Source organism: Rhinolophus ferrumequinum, chromosome 2 (genome assembly GCF_004115265.2).
Source record: "Rhinolophus ferrumequinum isolate MPI-CBG mRhiFer1 chromosome 2, mRhiFer1_v1.p, whole genome shotgun sequence".
Lineage (NCBI taxonomy): Eukaryota > Metazoa > Chordata > Mammalia > Chiroptera > Rhinolophidae > Rhinolophus > Rhinolophus ferrumequinum.
This window is the reverse complement of record NC_046285.1, coordinates 64,147,616-64,167,276: the sequence shown is the minus strand read 5'-3', so window position 1 is coordinate 64,167,276 and position 19,661 is coordinate 64,147,616. Positions and strand designations below refer to the sequence as shown.

General features: G+C 38.0%; 1 protein-coding gene across 7 annotated transcripts in view; it reads right to left on the bottom strand.

Annotated features, from left to right (window-relative positions):
* PEX5L (peroxisomal biogenesis factor 5 like) overlaps positions 1-19,185 on the bottom strand; it is a 197,442-nt gene extending 178,257 nt beyond the window's left edge. For 2 of the 7 annotated variants that reach the window (XM_033089427.1, XM_033089388.1), the window contains exon 1: positions 18,832-18,952. In XM_033089427.1, the coding sequence (XP_032945318.1) occupies positions 18,832-18,852 (21 nt within the window). In that variant the 5' untranslated portion in view covers positions 18,853-18,952. Of the gene's footprint in view, positions 1-18,831 lie in introns of all 7 variants that reach the window. The other 5 variants (XM_033089381.1, XM_033089353.1, XM_033089417.1 and 2 more) reach the window with 5 other exon arrangements.
* Positions 19,186-19,661: the final 476 nt, after the last annotated feature.

Genomic DNA, 19,661 nt, shown 5'->3' with positions numbered 1-19,661 from the left:
TTCTCTCCCTTTATACATTCCTGAAATGTAGTTTAAAGTTGTGGCCAGTTTGAACTATGTGAAAAGCTGTCATTTTCAAAAGAGAAAAAAATTTAAACTATTTTATTTGATTGGGGGCTATGTTTTTATGCTTAATTCAAAACTCTCTATATGTGGTTTATTAATTTACTCTCAAACTGAGTGTACTGTTTCTATAAATCACATGCAACTGACCCATATTTTTAAATGCTTATTTTCCATACACTGCACTTTTAATTATATTGCCTTGTGAAAATTCTTGAACTGTTTCCTTATTTTATTTAAATCTGATCTTCCTATATAAGTTTTCTTATGTCTTTTCAGGTAAATTTTAAATTCTCTAATGAGATGGATTATCATAAAGCTTTATTTCTATAAAAAGAGGAGGTACTCCAAAGTATTTGATAATGAATGGATGGATAAGCATTTGTTTATCTTAACATGACTAGGATATGCACCTTTCAGAAAAGGTTTAGGTTCAGAGAAAGGGATTAGGATTCAAAATAAATAGTAAGATGAAGAATGAGGACTCAGGGTGGGTAGTTATCAGATATGCTGAAAAGATCTATTTCTTATTTTGCTCTGTACTTCTCAGATTTTATTTTAGCACCCACAGTTTGAAAATCAGATAAGCTTTCCTGGGAGTGTGGCCAGAAAATAAATTGGATTTCAGTGATTTATATTTATTATGGTTGTATAGTATGTCAGGTACTATATGGAACATATACATTACATGATAATGTCTTTTTCCTCCAAAGGTAGTATTCTGATATGGTATGTAGGTAGTATCCTATAAAGTATATCCTCATATGAATGAGCATAAAACATATATATTAATTGCAGATATGATTAATTTAATACACTCAATTTTTCCATCATTTGGTGGGTCTGTGTTAACCTTATTGAACTGCCTGGAGCCATTTTGGCCAGTGCGTAGCTCATGCAAACATTTTCAAAAGGAAAGGGAATAACACTGAATGTAGCATTGGGACATTCTAGTGGTAGAGTTCTGGCTCTACCACTAACCAGTTGTAACTGACAATTACCACAAATACCAAGCAACTAGCAATCTGTGACTGTGTTAGTGATATAACCTGACCTTCTGACTTGATAACAGTATCATGAACCTAAATTACAATATAAATCAGAACATGATTTTTTTTTAGTGAAAAGTTCTGCTTAAAGACAATGCAAACACTGTGACAGTGCAGTTATTTGCAAACCTGCCTTTTGTTTGGTCTGTTTTTAGGGAGGAGAAGAAGAGCTTCTGTTGGCCTAGAGACCTTATTCACTGTAATATGAGGCTGGCTGCTGCTCTGAAAAGCTGTAAACCAATTCACAGAAAGCTTGAGGTACAACATTTAGACAGTTCCCAACAAGCCTGTCACCCATGCCTGCCTGTCTTCTCTGGTGACATCCAGTTGCTAGCTTCTCAAAGGGCTCCCCCTGCCTCTGGGATGGCTCTTGGAGATCATTGCCAATTCAGTTTGTTTAGGTTGTCTGGGATTTTTGTGGTGACCCAGTACTGCCAGGCTGAAGTTTCTAGGCTGCACTAGGAAAGACGTTTTCAGAACCACAGAGATAAGTGCAATCAACTACATTTTACAGTCAGGTGTGACTGGTCAGTATGTCGAAATATATTATAAACTCTACTTAACATTTATTGAAATATCTTCTAGCTCTATGTATTGGGGTTTACTTTAATTGTGGCTCAAGAGGTTGGAAGGGAAAGAAGCAACAAATAATCTTCCACTACTAAGTAGGGTAGCCTCTGACCAGCTGTGGATAGGGCCATGGGATGGATCAAACAGGCCAGTAAAGGCCATATGGTGTCATAGTTGGAAACAATGTCAAGAATTTGAAGTCTCTCAGTTTTTAGGTTTCTATGTAGATTGGGATTCACTTACAATCATGCTTACTTAAAGAATGCATGAATAAACGCATAAATATTCCTCCCAGTTGATAAGCTTTTCTTTGTTCTCTAATAAATCAATGTTCGTTAAAAACTGAGATATTAAATTTGCCCTGAGATATTAAATTTGCTAGCTTCCTAGAAAAGGTAGCTCTTGGCTCTAATGATAAAGTTTTAGTTTCTAGTCTCTACTGTTGACTTACAAGGTCACCTTGTTTTAAATTTTTGAAAAGGAAATTTCAGTGATTTAAGGTACAAGCATAGCGTTAGGGTTAGTTTCCTATTTTTATTCATTATCATATTTACCCCTCCATTCTCTCTAAATTGGTATACCAATGGCAGTTTACAAAGGATCTGCAGGTGTATCAGATGAACGGCACACCAATATCTACATTTTTAGTGTGGGTCACTAAGGAAATCAGATAGATGAAAGGAAACAGAAATACTTCTCACTGCAATTAACTTATTCCCTTATTAGTTTGATGGTATAATTTCTATGATGATAATCTTATTGTAAAATTTTTAAGGGATGTGCCATTCTCTGTTTTAATGAGACACTCTGCATTAATTGGATATGTGAGCAACCCTTTTTCACCTTCAATAACATAAGGGTATTTCTTAAGCATTCAGTATTAAAATTTGGCAAAAAATCTATGCTCTTATTGTCAAGAGTCAGAAATCAAGAAATCTGACTTTTGTATGACTTATTGCAACTTCAGTTTTCTACTTTGAGATGTTCAGAGAGGTAAGAAACTTGTCCACAATCACACAAGTAGGGAATACTATGACTTGGATTAATACCTCACTCAAAAATTTTCCCCAGGTCTTTGAAAACCATAAGAAAACTGTGAAGATCATTTTCTCAAATACTGCTATGACATCCATTTCACTCATAATAATATAATGCATGGGGATAAATAACAGATGATTATCATTTCATATAACAAGCAAATAATGCAATTAATTGATAAAATAAAAATCCAAACCCAGATGACAAAATATTACAATTAAGTAGGAAAAAGTAGAGCAAATATATATTGGTCTAATGTTACGGTGAAGTTGGATCAATAATAGTTTTTCCTCAAAATTCAATTTCATATATATATATATATATATATATATATACACATATATATGTGTGTGTATATATATATAGTAAACTCTACATATCATATACTGAAATTGCTTCTTTATTATGTTAAGTAATATCTTAAAATACTAATTGACTAAATTTTAGTTCAGAATAATAAAATAATACTATAGTACTGAAGAAAGATTAATATTCTATTTAGTCATTTTGTGGATGAGAAAACTGGGACTCACAAAGATTAAGAGTTGTTCCCCAAATCACATACTAGCTAGGGAAGAAAGAGTCCTGGGATCAAATTCTTCTGCCTGCTGGCTCACACTCTTTCTTTGGCTCCTCATACCTGTGCTCTGCCCCACGCCCCCAAACTTTGAAATTAATCAGACAAGAATTTGAATGCATTGCTCAGGATTGATTTTTAAAGGGACTAGTCCATTTTCATATTTTAATTTTATTCCATCTTCAAAGAGCCCAGATAAAATGCTGAATCTATATTGGTCTATTGAACTCTCCAGACGTTTAAATCAAACAGAACAGATTAATTTAGGGTAATTAGAAGATGAATTAGTTCAATGATTCGTGACTTAATCCAACATGTATTGCTCACCTACAGTGAACAGCCTCTGTGCTAGGTGCCGGGGTTTAAAAGATGAACAAGACACAGCCAAGGGAAGTTACTAGAAAGCAGGATGAGAGGAGGTGAGACAGAGTTCTGCACAGGCTCAGGGTGCTGTGAGAGTACCTATCCCAGCCCTGGAACTCAGGGAAAACTCCTTTTAGGAAATATCCCTTTAACTGAGTTTTGAAGGATGAGCAAGGATTAGCCAAGTGGGTGATATGTTGAGTGTCCGGTCAGACAGAGAATATCATTAGAGACAGCCAGAGGCATGGAAGCCCAGATGTGGTTTGGGGAAGCACCAAATGTAGCAAGGCAGAGTCCAGTTTGCTTATGGGGAAGCGATAGATGAGATGGCCAAATAGGTAGGCCTTATAAGTCATATCTTATCCTGGAGGCCAGTGTTTTCTACATTTTACTGTGCACTAAATTCACCTGCAGTGTTAGAGTGCAGATTACCAAGCCTTCCCTTCATGGAACCTGATTCAACAGGGCTGCAGGAGGGTCCAGGAATGTGAGTATTTAATAAGTATTTTAGATAATTCTAGAGATCATTGCACTTGGAAAACCACTTATAGATGACAGTGTACCTTGAAAGAACTTTAACTAGAAGGGTGATCTGATCAAATTAAAGTTGTAGTAAAGAGTGTGGTAAGAGACATGTGACACTGACAACAAAAGGATTCGCTGGGTGGGTGGACTACAGTGACTCTTCAAATAAAAATGATGAAGTGATCCAAGATGAGGATGGAGAGATAGGGCAGAGTAGGAGTGAATTAGGAAGTAAGTGCTAGAGCATTTAGATTTGATTTGGAGAGTGAGGCAGAAAGAGGAGAGGATGGTTCCCGAGTTTCTAACTTAGGTAATTGAGGATGTGGTGGCACTATTAAACAATCCAGGAAAATAGGAGAAGAGGCGAGCTTTATGACGGTTGTTGGTGCTGATCATGAGTCTGATTAGGAACAAGTTGATTCTGAGTTGGATCAGGTAGAAGTGGTCAGTTAGTGATAATGGTATTTAGTTGGGAAGACAGGACTGGCTTGTATATATGTAGGATGAACATAGATGCCAGACTAATTATGTTTTCAGCTTGGTTACTTTAACATTTCTTTACCCACAGAAAGGCTAGCTGATTATTCATTTAAACATTTATTTAAAATGACAGAATTATGTGCAGTACAAGCCACAGGTAAAATAATTTTTGATAAGCTAGATGCAGAATACTTGTACCTTAACTCTTAAAATCGAATATTAGATGACTGCTTCTTGGATATAACACAGAAAATTCTTTTATCATTGATTCTGAGACCAGGACATAATCATATTAATGTGCTAGAAGTTTATCCCTCAAAAAATTAATTTTAACAAAATAAATGATGAAAGAAAATAGGATTTTGGTACTTTTAATTTTACATTGTTAGCTGATCGATACTGTCACATTCTGATTTTTATAATGTTTTATAATGTTACTCCTAGGCCTTCTACTCCTAAAGTAATGGAAAGTTTAAAATTAATTTAAAAAATTAGGGAACAGTGGTTCCATTTTAAATAGATATTTTAGTATCAATTGAGACTAGTAAAATCTATGCATATTTCCTTCACAGTAATCTTGATCCTGCCATTTAGAAGTTCTCTTTCAGCAAAGTTGGTATTTTCTTTTTTCTTGAAAAAGAAAAAGGATCTCTAAGACCAGTGGAAATTAAGAGAACTCTCCCAAATACGTAGTAACTAATTTTTCAATACTAACATATTTTAAAGATAGGTTTAATAGAGGTGATATTAAAGTAAACCAAATATTAAAGTAAACCAAAATCATTTGGTTCACCACCATATTATGTTTGAATTTTTTATAATAGCAAACAAAGTATAAAATAAAACTTAGATAAGTGACTGATTTTGTTGGGGATATTTTGGCTTAGCTTACACACAACCCAAGAATCTGCCTCTAGACATGCAACACAACGACTCTACACTGGGCTTCTGAGCTCTGGTTAATCTTACACTCTCATTATTTTTCTGGCCTCCTGGGCATTTCTGATTCTAGGGATGCTTTCTACACAAAAAGATGGATGTTTCAATGCTGTTCTGTACTTAGGAGAGTGTACCCCGTCAAACACAAAAGTACTCTCAAAGTGCTCAGTTAATATATATAGATGTTGAGTTCAGAGAATTGATAAAGCTGTATAGATTTAGCATCTGTCTTGCATAAATGATAGAAAGAATGCACCAGAGATTTCTACCCTCCAAGGTCAGGCAATGTTCCAGAAACGTTGCAAAATCCTTTTTGTCCTGTTAGTTAAGTCATTCTGCAATAGCTGAAGTGGAGACGTGGACTGATTTTTCTACGTGGGCTCAAGCAATAGAGTAAAAATCAGAAGACCCAGATTCGGGTCCTCAGTCCCTAACCGATCTGATGAGGAAGTTTGGGTGAAGCCGTCAGTCAAACCCTATAAGCTGCATTCTCTTTATCAGCACGACAAAGATAAAATACCTATCTTTTGCCAACCTCACCAAAGCATTCTAAAGATTACATTTTATGAGACTCTCACAAAAAGTGACTATTGTAGCAGAGATTATCAGTATCTATCACAGCTGAGAGTTCTGCCATATTGTGGGCAGTTTTGTAGTAATATCTTTTGTTATTTGCAGAACGGAGAAGAGAAATATAGCAGGATCTTCCCAAGCGGCATAATCTTTGAAGTATTAGGAGAGATTGATCTTTGGCTTCATAAGAAATAACAAGTATATTAATATTAGCAAAGCTTTTTAATTTATTTTCCATGATAACTGGGGAAATCTGCCCTGATCAAACACTCAGAGATACATTGTATCTCTAATTAAGGGCCTGATAAGAATAGAATCCAAGAGCAGGAAGGAAAGCCAGTGATCCTCTTCCATAAAGATATTAGCAAATTTACGTCCAATCTGTGTTTGAATATCTTTGGTAAAACAGCTCATTTCTACGCTTTTCATCATACACCTTCCCCCCGACCCCCACAGACTAGACTGTTCGTTGAGGAGACTCCCTTCAGAGGATACATATGGTTGCATGTATTACTTGTGCAAGGATGTCTGGATGAGGGGCACAAGTCATGTCTGATATCCAACCCTCTAATTCCACTTGCCAAATGGTGTGCCTGGGTGTGGGGTTGTGTCCTCTAGGGAAAAGAAGAGTCTTTGTGTACTTGGGTCACCCAGAAAGGGTCCCTTCTTATAATTTTCCCAGAGGTGACACATGTTACTGGTATAGTTACTTCCTCTCTCTTATTAAGGAAGCTTTATTTTAACATGGGATTTGGGAATCTTTTTACTCTGTATCTGAACGGGAAGAATTACTTCTCCATGTTTCAGGCTCCCAAATCAGAGTAACTGTGGGAGACACAATAAATCTCCTTATTTAGACAGGCTCACAAAATAGACACGTCCCCTGGATGACCATTTTGAGTGCAACTTCTTTCTTGGATCTTTGGAAAAATGTGTGTGTGTGTGTGTGTGTGTGTGTGTGTGTAGGTGTAAGCAACCCTTACAGCTGAGGGTAAGCAATGACAGCCTCCTAGGATAGCTTTAACTATGATGTTCTATGGTTTCAGTGGTCTCAGGTGTGTGTGTGTGTGTGTGTGTGTGTGTGTGTGTGTGTGTGTAGGTGTAAACAACCCTTACAGCTGAGGGTAAGCAATGAAAGCCTCCTAGGATAGCTTTAACTATGATGTTCTATAGTTTCAGTGGTCTCAGGTGTGTGTGTGTGTGTGTGTGTGTGTGTGTGTGTGTGTGTGTGTTAGCAGTATAATTAAAATCACTGTTGACAACTAGCTGAGGTGGTGAGGTGGTGTATAGAACCTTAGAGGCATGGATTCTAATTCCAAATGACCTCGGCCAGTTAGAGATACAGTTAGAAACCATTAGGAGAATCTATTATATTTTAAATCTGCAGCCCCAGACTGTCCTCAGGCTTTAAAGAGGTTGAGCCCATTAAACTGCATAGACTACTTTGACAGCAGAGTGTTGGTTAATTATAGTGGCAATCTAATTATAAGGTTTATAAGGTTTCCCTGTAATTGATTCTCTTTCAAGTGTGTGGAAACTTCACTGGGTATGCATTCGCTGCAGATACTCATGGGAATAGGCCAGATTCTGGGGCTGTGTATTTTAGACTCAGGAAGATTATCCCAACTTTGGGGTCCTTATTAAGAATAGTAAAGGACTCTTTTGAATATTTCATCCATTCATTCTTTTATTCTTTCTTTCATGCATTCATTCACTAATTCATCCATTCAATAAATAAATACTGCATTAATAGTATGTACATAGCACTACTAGTGTCCAGGGATCCAAAGACGTATTGAATACAGTCACTGCCATAGATGGGCTTACAAGTAGTTCAGGAGATTGACAAAAACAAATAATTAAAGCTATATAAGGTCGGACAATTAAGTTTGCGAACTTACTGCAATGATGTTGCTAAACTTTTTTGGTATCAGAAGGATTATTCATTAAGAATTTGTACCAACTGGACAAACAGTGAACCAAGTTGACTATTTGGAAGTGTTGAAAAGGCTGTGTGAAAAAGTTAGACGACCTGAACTTTTCACCAACAATTTGTGGCTCTTGCATCACGACAATGCACCAGCTCACACAGCACTGTCTGTGAGGGAGTTTTTAGCCAGTAAACAAATAACTGTTTTGGAATACCCTCCCTACTCACCTGATCTGGCCCCCAATGACTTCTTTCTTTATGCAAAGATAAAGGAAATATTGAAAGGAAGACATTTTGATGACAATCAGGACATCAAAGGTAATACGATGACAGCTCTGATGGCCTTTCCAGAAAGAGTTCCAAAATTGCTTTGAAGGGTGGACTAGGCGCTGGCATCAGTGCATAGCTTCCCAGGGGGAGTATTTTGAAGGTGACTGTAGTGATTTTCAGCAATGAGGTATGTAGCACTTTTTCTAGGATGAGTTCGCGAACTTAATTGTCAGACCTCATGTTAATTAATGGTATTAGCGATGTATATAAGGTACTAAGAAAGCATTAAGGAAGACATCCTTAATGTGTGTGTGTGGGAGGATGGGAGAGTGCTACTGGGGGCGCAGAGCAGCACTCACTGAGGGATAACATCTGAGTGGAATGTTAAAGGGTGAGTGAATATTTAAGATATGGAAGGCAAGAGTTTGGGAATAGGGAAATGAAAATGAAAATCCAGAACTGTGAGAGAACAAGAAAATCAAGCATCTGCCACCATTGTAAACAACCAGGTATAACATGCACCGCTGTGGTTCAGTTCCTTCTTCCACATACAGTGTATATGAAACACTTGGCCAGCTCTACAAAAACATAGGACATAATCCAATGTGTGGGTCATCACAATGTGTGCATACATTTTTCATCTCTCTGTCACAGATGAGAACAGTGAGGTTTAGAGAAGACAAGTTATTAGAGCAAGATCACCACAGACAATATGTGGTGAAGCCAGATTTGAATTTGGGGCTGTCTGATCCTGGACTACAAGCTCTTAACCGGTATGTTTTTGTAACCTCTTCAAATGAGAGATTATTAAGCTATGTAGGATACATGCCATTGAAAGCCGTTCAGCATGCTTTTTTTTTTTTTTTCATTTTGGGAAGAGGTAATTAATTACACAATTAATTCCATCAAGACCTAACCCTCAGTTTCCTCAGATGTTAAATGACAAAGTTGTGCTGTGTGAACTCTAAAGACCTTTATATCTCCAAGATTCTATTTTCATTTAATCTTGCCCCAAGCTTAACACTTTCTTTTTGTCTTACATAAATCTTCCTAAAGATTTATGTAATAGACTGCATATCAATACAATATTAATGACTCAAATACACGGGGCATCTTGATTATAAACATCCTTTGGATGAATATGAAACACTAATGTGCCCAGTTTTCCACATTAAATTCCTGCATATAGAGGGAAAGAAAGTTCTTATCACTAAGGTTCATGATATATACTTTAATTCCCTGATTAATTACTAAATTCTTCACAGGGCTCTTTCCAATTTCTCCGAAAGAATAGGAGTGAGCAGTAAATGGACACTGGCGAATGAGGGAGCGATCATTCTGCTCCTCTTTGCTGCATGATTTAATAACCAATATACTCCGGCTTTACCCTATTCTCCTACAGGCCTGCCCATAATGGCAGGTAGTAACAAAGAAGCACAGGGCTTAAAGAGAGTTATTTTAACTTTTATCCCTCAAGGCAGACTAGACTTTAGCCAAGATAGAGAGGTACCTATTGCTTCAAAAAGCAATATCTGTAACATGTTATAGTGGACACTGGCTTTTTTTTTTTTTTTTAACTTTCCGAAATCTAAGCTCTATAGTTGGAAAATGGCCCACTTTTGGAGTCTTGGTGGGAAACAGATATGAACTTTCTCAGACTATCTTGTAGATAGGGCACCTGCCCCCCACTCTGAACTTGGATTTGGGGGCGCACCGAAGAAGTCCTGGTAGGGAATTCATCCTGGCAGTGGGATGCAGCAGCTGGGTTCCATGGGCAGCAGCAGCAGTGGTGAGGGGCTGAACCAGTGTCCAGTCAGGGGTGTGAGCATTGCAAGCTCTCACGTTCCTCGCTCCATGAGGGTGGCGGTGGGGTCCGTACTAGTCTGGTTTGGAGTTCGACGGGCTGTGCCCCTGCCTACTGCGTGATCCCTTCATCCAGAACCTAGATCCAGGAGTCTGTGAGCGCCCCAACGCACTTGTTTTTATACATTAAAAAAAAACACCTTTTTATTTTAAAATAATCTCAAACCTACAGAAAAATTGCAAGAATAGTACAATGGACTTCCATAATGTCCTTTCACCAGATTTGCCAGTTTTTAATATTTTGCTGTGTTTGCTTTCTCTCTCTCTCCCCACCCCCGTTATATAATTATATATATAATTATATCATATATATTATTTTCATTATTCCAAATCACTTGAGAGTAGATTACATATACTATACCCCTTTACCCCTGCAGCATATATTTCTAATGAACAAGAATATTCTCTTATGTAGCCCCATCTAGTGATCCAATTCCATTACCAAGTATAACACTAACGCTAACCTAATCTCTAGTCCCTATTCAAGTTTCAATAGTGCCAACCGTGTGCTTTATAACAATTTTCTTTCCATTCCAGGATCCAGTCCAGGATCATGTATTGCATTTAGCTGTCATATCTCTTTGGTCTTTTAATTTGTAAACATCACGGTTCTTGTTTTGCCTGACATTGATATTTTTGAAAAACATAATCATTTATTTTATAGAATATCCCTCATCTTGGGTTTCTCTGAGATTTTATCATGGTTAGATTCGAGCTGTGCATTTTCAGCAGTAATATTACATGAGTGATGCTGTGTCCTCCTCAGGGCACCACATCCAGAGAGGGACATCCAGATGATCACCTCTTGGGTGGTGTGGATTTTAATTATTTAGTCAGGGTATTGTTCAGAGTTGGTTTCTGTTGCTTATAGCTAACGACCTCTGATTGATTTCTTTGTATGTTTAGGTAGCTAGTTCCAAGAACCTATCAAACCAGTTCACTCAAATGGTCAATCTAGTCAGTCCAAGGAAAGGCAGTGGGGAATACCTTTAGGAAAAGAAATGATACAACTTTTCACGGCACCTCATTTATCTTTTAAAACACACTTACAGGCTAGACTTTTCTTCCAAATGATTACAAAAACCAAATACATAAAATATCAAGTAGCTATACTAAAACTGAAAAGCAGGAAAATATCAATTTTTTTTGTGACTAAATGTCAAACACCTGGACATTTGGAAACATCCTGTGGTTTATTATAGTGTTTGCTTTTCACTTAGATTTTTTATTGTCATCAATATCAAAATAAAGTATATAGCACACTGGGTAAGACAGCTCTCATCCCCCATACTAACTCTTCTAACTACCTATGTGGGACTTCTTGAACAAGCCTCTTATTCTGGACTTTAGTTTTCTTATCTGTGAAATGAAACAGTTGAACAAAATATTTTCAAGAGTCCTTTAAATCCAGGATTCTATGACCTCAAAACTGAACACTAGTCCAACTGTTAGAGACATAAGGAACTGTTAACCTAGACTATTCTAATGAGCACATTTGGATTAAAGATCACTCTGGTAATAAAGCCCTAACACCTGTGAGGTAACTCCTAAGTTATTCAGAGAATAGAAACATCTGAACAATTTAGAGAACAATTTAGTCTAAAGATGCTCACGTAATCTTAGGCTGTCTGAGTAGATGTCTTCCCAAGAGATAAATAATCTCAAAGTGTTTGGCACTGGTCAGATCACATCTTGGGCCGTGTGTCTTGTTCAGAGGGCCATACTTTCATGGAGCCATTAAGACATCAAAAATGTCATTATGAAACACGGTTGAGTGAACTGGGTTGTTTATCTTGGAGAAGAAAAGATTTAATGTGATGAGGACATGATAGTTCTCTAAATATTTGAAGGTTTATTTTATTCAGGTGGAAACAATAGATTTTCGTGCTTCCTCTAGATGGAAAAACTACAACCAATTGGGTGGTGGTTATGGTGTCAATATAAGGAAGAAATTTGATTCAAACCTAGTTGTGCTAGTTGCTCTTGTCATCTCCTCCGTCAGGGGCCTTATCATGCCTCTGCAGTGTCAGAAAACTACCCCAGAATCAAACTTTTTGCTAAGTTCTCAAGTGCAATAGATCAGGCCTTATTTTCTACATAGACATTTTCAGACCAGTGCTTCTCAAATGTTAATGTGCATATAAATCACTGGGTATCTTGAAAAATTTAGTTTCTGATTCAGAAGGTCTGGGGTGGGACCTGAGATCCTGCATGTCCAACACGCTCCCAGGTGTATCATGGGCATTTCATCACCCGCCCAATCAGATGGCACAGCCTCACATGATCAAAGGATATCATTTAGCATAAACATGTTACAGTTAACACCCATGGGAAAGGTTAAAAAGATGTTTTGCAGCTCTAGCAGCTTCATCTTCTCATGATGTTTAAATGTTTTCCTCTTTCTCATTTCCTTAGGGAGGATCCATATTTTCCCTCCTTCTACTATTTTTGATCACTTTGCATGATGGTACTTTCATGGCTCTGTCTGATGTTCATTCACCCTTATACTTCCAGGTAAGTAGGGAATATTCCCCCCAGGACATGATGGATTTTGCTTATTTAACGTCATTACTTCAGTCGACTACAACCATTTTTGGTAAGACATATAGACATGCACATGCAAACACACATGCCATCTCATGGTGCTTTCCACTGGATTTCTTCCAAAACGCGTGATGGTCTTGGAACAGAGGCCTGGTGTGTGCAGGGACCCTATACTCTGCTCATCCGTAAGCTCTTCCATCTCCAAGTAGGCCTCTCCCATCTGCAGGCCTCTCCCATCTGTAGGCCTCTCCCCTCTGTAGGCCTCTTCCATCTCTGAGTAGGCATCTCACCACAGTGGAGATGGGTGCTGTATCCAGAGTCTTATTGTCATTGTCTTAGAGAAACTTTACCTCACACTGATATGATAGCAGTTTTAACCCTCAAAGCTACACAGAACAATTCCATCCCCTTCCTATACAATAACTCTTCAAATATTTATGTAGAGTCATCATGGTGTCCTTGAGTTACTTCCCAAGCCAAACACCCCTAGTTACTTCAGTCATTACTCATATGAAATGATTTTGAATTCTTCTACCATACCAGTTACTTTAAAAACTACATAGTTTTTAAGAGGGTGTGTGGGAGTGGGAATTTTTTCGCTCCCTAGGTAGATTTCAGGCATCACAGCAACACCAATCCTCCCTTGGAATCTCCATGATTCATAGTTCACCATATGGCATTCTGTTTAGGGGGAAAAAAAAGTTTTCGCTACACCAAGACCCACTTGCCGGGTTTGTCTGGTGTTTCAGAAATCTCTGTGCATGACCAGGGGCTTTGGGGAGCAGTGCATGTACCCGCAGTGCAAACTCTCCCACTTGGTTCAGGTTTGTCCCATTTCAGAGCTGCTGGTAGGGTTCTATGTGCTGCCCTTGAATGAAATGGCGGATAAGCAGCCTCTTCCTAGCTAAATGAGCTCATTATTTTTCATCTGTGAAATTTCTAACAGTGATTGTCTAAAAATAACACATAAGGATGAGAAACTTAGTAAAATCTCACATGGAGAATAAGAATGATCATATCTATAATGGAGTTTTAACAGGAAAAGTAGTATATTGTACTAATAAGGATCAGTAAAATAATGACATTAAGGCAACATTGGCAGTGTGTTCTATTATACTCTGAGCTCTGAACAATCAGCAATGGTCGACAGGGTATCAGCTATCTTCTGGCTTATATTCCGTATGATAATATATAAGATACAGAAACCTTTCTTAACAGACCAGGGAAAGAATTCTTCCATTTGGTATTCCTAGTGAAGAGGATGGCATAGGTGGAGGCTGGGGAGTGGAATTGGGTGAGGTGGAGATAAAGGAAGGGGGTCATTGACAGAAATGTGACCCCCAATTCATAGCACTCTGGTCTCTGATCCACAAGTTACATGCTACAGTTCAAGATGATTGTTTTTCCCTTTATAAATTCTGAATAATAAAATGGTGATACATGTTTCAGAAATATGGCAACCCCATTTTCTCTATCAGTGTATTTGAAATTACGTCATGGTTGGATGTCCCAAAACATTTAGATCAGACTTAGGTCTTTTAATAAGAAAATGTTAGGTTAGGTTTTACCTTCACCTTTCGTGCCGGAAATGCACACTAGTTATTCCATAAATGTATTAAGAAGTTAATTCTAGCATATAAAACCATTAAACAGCTCTAGTGCATGCCTCTGCTAGCAGCATGTGATCTCAATGAGAAGTGTACAGAAGCAGTCTGCCAGATGTTTTGACTACATGATGCATCACATCTTAATGTTTCCTAGGTTGGCAGTGGCAAGAGAGAGATTCAGGATTTTAAAATGAACAAGTTCTATTTTAACCTTTTCTTATTTTTTACTTTAAAAATATTTTATAGTCAAAACATTCATATGCTGAAAATTTTTTTCAAACATGTGTCTAGGAAGAATATTTATAAACCATAAACAAAATCTAGGAAGAACATATTGTGTTTCTTACAGTAAGTACATAATGTAAACTGTTGGCTGGTATGACTGGGGAATACAATTTTCAGGTAAATCACATATTGTGCAATATTATACTATAAGTATTATAATTTGTAAGTATTAAAAGCTCAATATTACACTCATATCCAGCATGATTTGCTTGTAAATATATCGGAAGGCATTTCAGAATCTTTCTGAAGCTTGACGTCGTAATTTTGACGTCAGGTTCACTTTACATGAATTTCCTTCAATAGAGGTCTAGCTAATACTTCAGACAATAAATTAATTGTACTAATGCTCATTATCGCTCACAGGAAGACTCTGAGCAGGAGGACAGGTGCGATTTGAGTTGGGGAGAGAGGGGATGGCAGCAGCTACTCTTACCCAAAACAACACAGCCAGCTCCAGCCTCAGGCCAGCGTGACTTCATTCCCTTAAAACACCCCTCTTCCAGTCCCAAACAAATCTTTAAAAATTCTCCTCTGAAGATGCAAATACCGCTGACAGGTGTGTGTGTGGTGTGGTGTACTGTTATTAATTATATCTTTGTTAGTGAAGGGTTAATAAAGAAATGACACAGGATAGAAAATGGTGGCATTAGGAAGGGAAAAATGGATCTGTTAGAAAAGTGGAAGTACCCGTGATAAATATTGTCTATTTTATAGTTTTGCTCAGGAATTCAATTATGACAAACTGCTCTTACAGATGTTGAAAACAACATTCTATATTCTATAACCTTTCATTGGCTTCTATCTTCGTGTTTCTAGTGAATCAAAATGAATCCCAAGTGGCCAGAGGTAATGTAATTAACATAATTTATGTTACTCAAGCTGTTCCTTTCGTGAAGATTTTTTTAAAAGCTTAAGCAAAGTCATAAATAAAAACAAACACAAAATCTCTTTGGGGGAAGACAAATAAAAATGGTTGTTAATAATCTTATAATTTTGTCATTTAAATTTTCTTTAGTTTTTATCTTGTGAAGCCAGAGGGTATGGAATGATTCCTCAGCCGGCTTGAATAAGTCAAAAAAGTCTTTTTTGAATGCTTATAATAAAGATCAGTTACAATTACAAATAGATTTTTTTTGTTTGATTGCCTTTCAAAATAACTTTAATAACTGTAGTTCCAGAAAAATTTTTGGTTAAAGAAACATACTGAGCCACATAATTATTTTGCTTTAATTGGCAGTGTTAACTAATGCACACATACAAGGAAGCATCACAATACAGAGCACACAGAGGTACTGGAGGAATTAAGACCACAGATCATCTATTAGAAATAGAGAGTTTGGTCCGAGCTGATGCTGAGTATATTCAATCACCATCGGCCCCCTTGGTCAAAGGGGAATAAAATGTAAGTCTAAAAGCCACTAAAAAAAAACAATGTTTGCTTAAGTTGCTGGGGTGATAAATTCCCCTTGGAAATAATTAGTGAGGCAATTGGAAAACATTAGAACTCTGGGGCCCTGCTCCTAATAAATATGCCAGTGACAAATATTTATTATGAAACCAAGAAATATACACGCTCTGTTTAACTACCTGTAATAGATGTCAACTTTTATCTTCTAATGAACTAGCAGAGTGTTTTTAAAAGTTTGTGGCTCCTAAAACAAATTCAGTTTCTATAGTAAACTGGATGAATTGGTCACATGTATAAAAATTAATAAACTTTATTTACAAAATCATTGAGTTGTAAAAACAAAGGCACTACAGGAGTTTTAAACATGACTACTTTTTGAGGCTTCATGTGAAAACCTTCCTTACTCCAGACTGTTTATTTACAAAGCGTTTTATTTTAAAATCTCTTGGATACAGAACAGAGAATTAGAAGGCAAAAAAATGATTGCAAACATTTTCTGTTTCACTTCTGTGTTAAGGTATCAGCTAAGAAACACCAGTGTTTCAAACGAACACCAAAGTTGGCAGAAATGTTAGTAAATCTATTCATCCCTGGTCTACTTTACCAAATATGTATTCTTATTTTTAATAACCATGTTTGGGCTATGTTTCTTTTCCCTTGTGATTAGAGTCAGGTAAACACAGGAAGATGATGCTATTTCTGATAAGGAGTGATTCTTTATTTAATCTCAATATACCAACAAGATGGAGATTTTGTCTATAGGCTAAATATTCTTTGGGGAAGAGATTGGAGTTTTAAAATGTTAGCAAATTGTGAATCAGGTTGTCATAGGCATTATTTTTTGGGGGAAGAATTCCCACTCAGGTGATCATATCATTTAATAGCTACTAAACTAGTATAGCCTTAGAAGTTTTATGTTTCATATTAATAATGAATAGTAAATAGGGTAAAAGTATTGTGCTCTGATATTTTGGCAAGCATATTGATTACAGTATTTAGCAATGTTTTCAAATTAAGCTTGGTAGCAAAGATTTGTGAGTTTTATAGCAAGCCATCATATTTGTTGTTAAGCAGTGCATGAGCAAAAAGAAAAAAAAACACATTAAGTTTGGAGCATATGCAGAGTCTTACATGTTGTTCTCTCAAAGTGAAATGAAACCCTCAGACATTGTTCTAGATAATTCAAGTTTCAATAACATCCTCCCTTGAAATATTCAGAAAATTGAGTTACAATTATTTTTGGGTTCCTGAATTTACCAGATTGTTGCTTCAATTCTTCATCACAAAAACGTATTTTCAAACAAAAAAATTATATGGAAAGTTTTTGTTAATTGTCCAACTAGTCAATTATGAATTTTGTATGAACGAGCAATTTTCTGAAGAATGGTTCTATTTATTAAAACCTTCCTATTTTACTCTTATAGAAAAACTGTTTAGGGATAATAAATAGATAATATATAAAATTGTAAGTGTCATTCTTGAGTGGTAATGAAGCATAAAATTATAGTATAACTATCCTTTGTTAATTTTTTCAGCAGTCATTGCTTGAAAGCTTCTTTGTTACCAAACTTTCCAATTAATGTAGATTTAATAAGAAACATGTAGATCACATTATATATATATATATATATATATATATATATATATATATATATATTTAGAAATATATTTCAGTCACTAATTACTATCCTTCAGCTGTGATATAATCCCCTTAACAGTTTTTCAAAACAAGATGATGTTAATAATATGGGAAATGCTTTTGGAATTCTGATAGTGCTGATTCAGAATTCTTACAAAACTTAGCAATATGATATAATATTACTTTATATAAAAATAAATTACAGTCCAAAAGAATTTCCCTACAGACTTGGAAATTAAATACTGGGTAGTACTAAGTCATAAATGGAACAACATATTTATCTATTTTCAATTGCTCTAAAAGACACAGAATTAGGAAAAGCAAAAAGAGCTCAGTTCATACTTTAGGAAGCTGAGTTAGTGTTTCATTTTTCCCCCCTAAAGCATACACCTGCCTTTATAAGAACCAACCATGTGAGTGAGAACTGAAGTCAAGGTTAAAGTAATTTTGCCCAAGAGAGCAGAGTGCATCAGAGAGAAGCAGCGGCTCAAATGAGCATTAACAACCGAAGGCAGCACTTCCCCTGGAAAACAGAGCCTCTTGGACATATGTTTGAAATTCATCCTCCTAAGTCATCCTGTGACTATAGGAGTAGGTGACAACGTCCTATCATTTGGAGGGAAAAACACTGCACAAACCATTAAAAAAATGATCGCTTTAAAAAATAACACAAAAGTGCAAGGTGTTCTAACTCTCAAGAAACATTTGCAGATGGTAAAGGAAAAGCTTTGTCTTTCCTATTATTGTTTGCCCTTCAGTTGACATACATGCCCAGTTGCATCAATAGGATTACAACGGAAACACACAGTCAGCTCCAGGTTTCCTCTGTTTGGATTCCTTGATCTTGTTTAAAGACACAGGCTCAGAGAACGTACAGAAAAAAAACTTGCCAATCGAAGTTCCGAGGTGGTCTTTCCTCCCCGTCTCCCACCCTCAGAAACACCGTCTAGTTTCACCGATCGCACTGGTCAGAAATGTCATGGTCATGTTGCACCACTTCACTTGTTGAATTGTGTGAAGGCAGCACTTGACCACAGTAACTTGGTGAACCTCCTTGCTCTTAAATTAGCCCCCAAGATTTCTTTCCAGTTCGCTGGAAATGTCTTACCTGCATGTGTCCCTGGTACATCCTGCTTCGACTTCTTCAGGGCTTCCTGAGGCCTCCGGATGCTTTCCCCGTATGTACTTGCACACCGACAGTGGGGAGAAAGCGGAGTGCACCCTGGATTCTCGCAGGGCGCCCCCGAGCCCGGTCGCAGGCTCCAGGTAGCCCGCCAGCGACGGCCGCTCGGCGGCGGAGCAGACAGCCAGGAACTGTTCTCGGCTCCGGGTGCTGAAAGCAGACACAGGAGAGCGCGGAGCGGGCGAGGAGCCCAGGCAGCCACGCTCTCCCGCAGGCGCAGGTCCTGCTCGCCCCGCGTCTCTACAACTCACTCCGGCGCCGAACTCTTTCTCGCTTCCTGCCGGGGTGCCTCATGTCTCTCTCACTCGATTCGCCGCGAACCTCCTCCTCCTCCCAGCCCTGGTGTGAACGCCCACACCAGCCGCCGCAGCAGCCGCCGAGCGGGGCTCGCGCCGCCCTCCCGGCCGCGTCCCTGCCGAGAGGCCGCGGGCCGAGCACGCGCGCGCGCGTCCCCGGCGGGCCCGGGCGCGGCCAGCAGGCGGCTCACGCCCAGCCCCTCCGCGCGCGTGCTCGGGGATTCGCACCCGCAGCGGCAAAGTGCCCTCGGGTAGTGGTCGCGCGAGGCGTGCAGGTGCGGCGTCCGCTGCCCGGGCGATGTTAGCCAAGTGGATGGACAGATGAAAGAAAAGCGGGAGGAAAATCCATTGTCCCTCCGGGGGCCATCAATAGCGACAGAGCCCATCATCCTGCAGACATACGAGGCTGAGCGTGGGGGTGATTGAAGAGTTTACTTCTCTTCTGATTGAGCTCTTTCA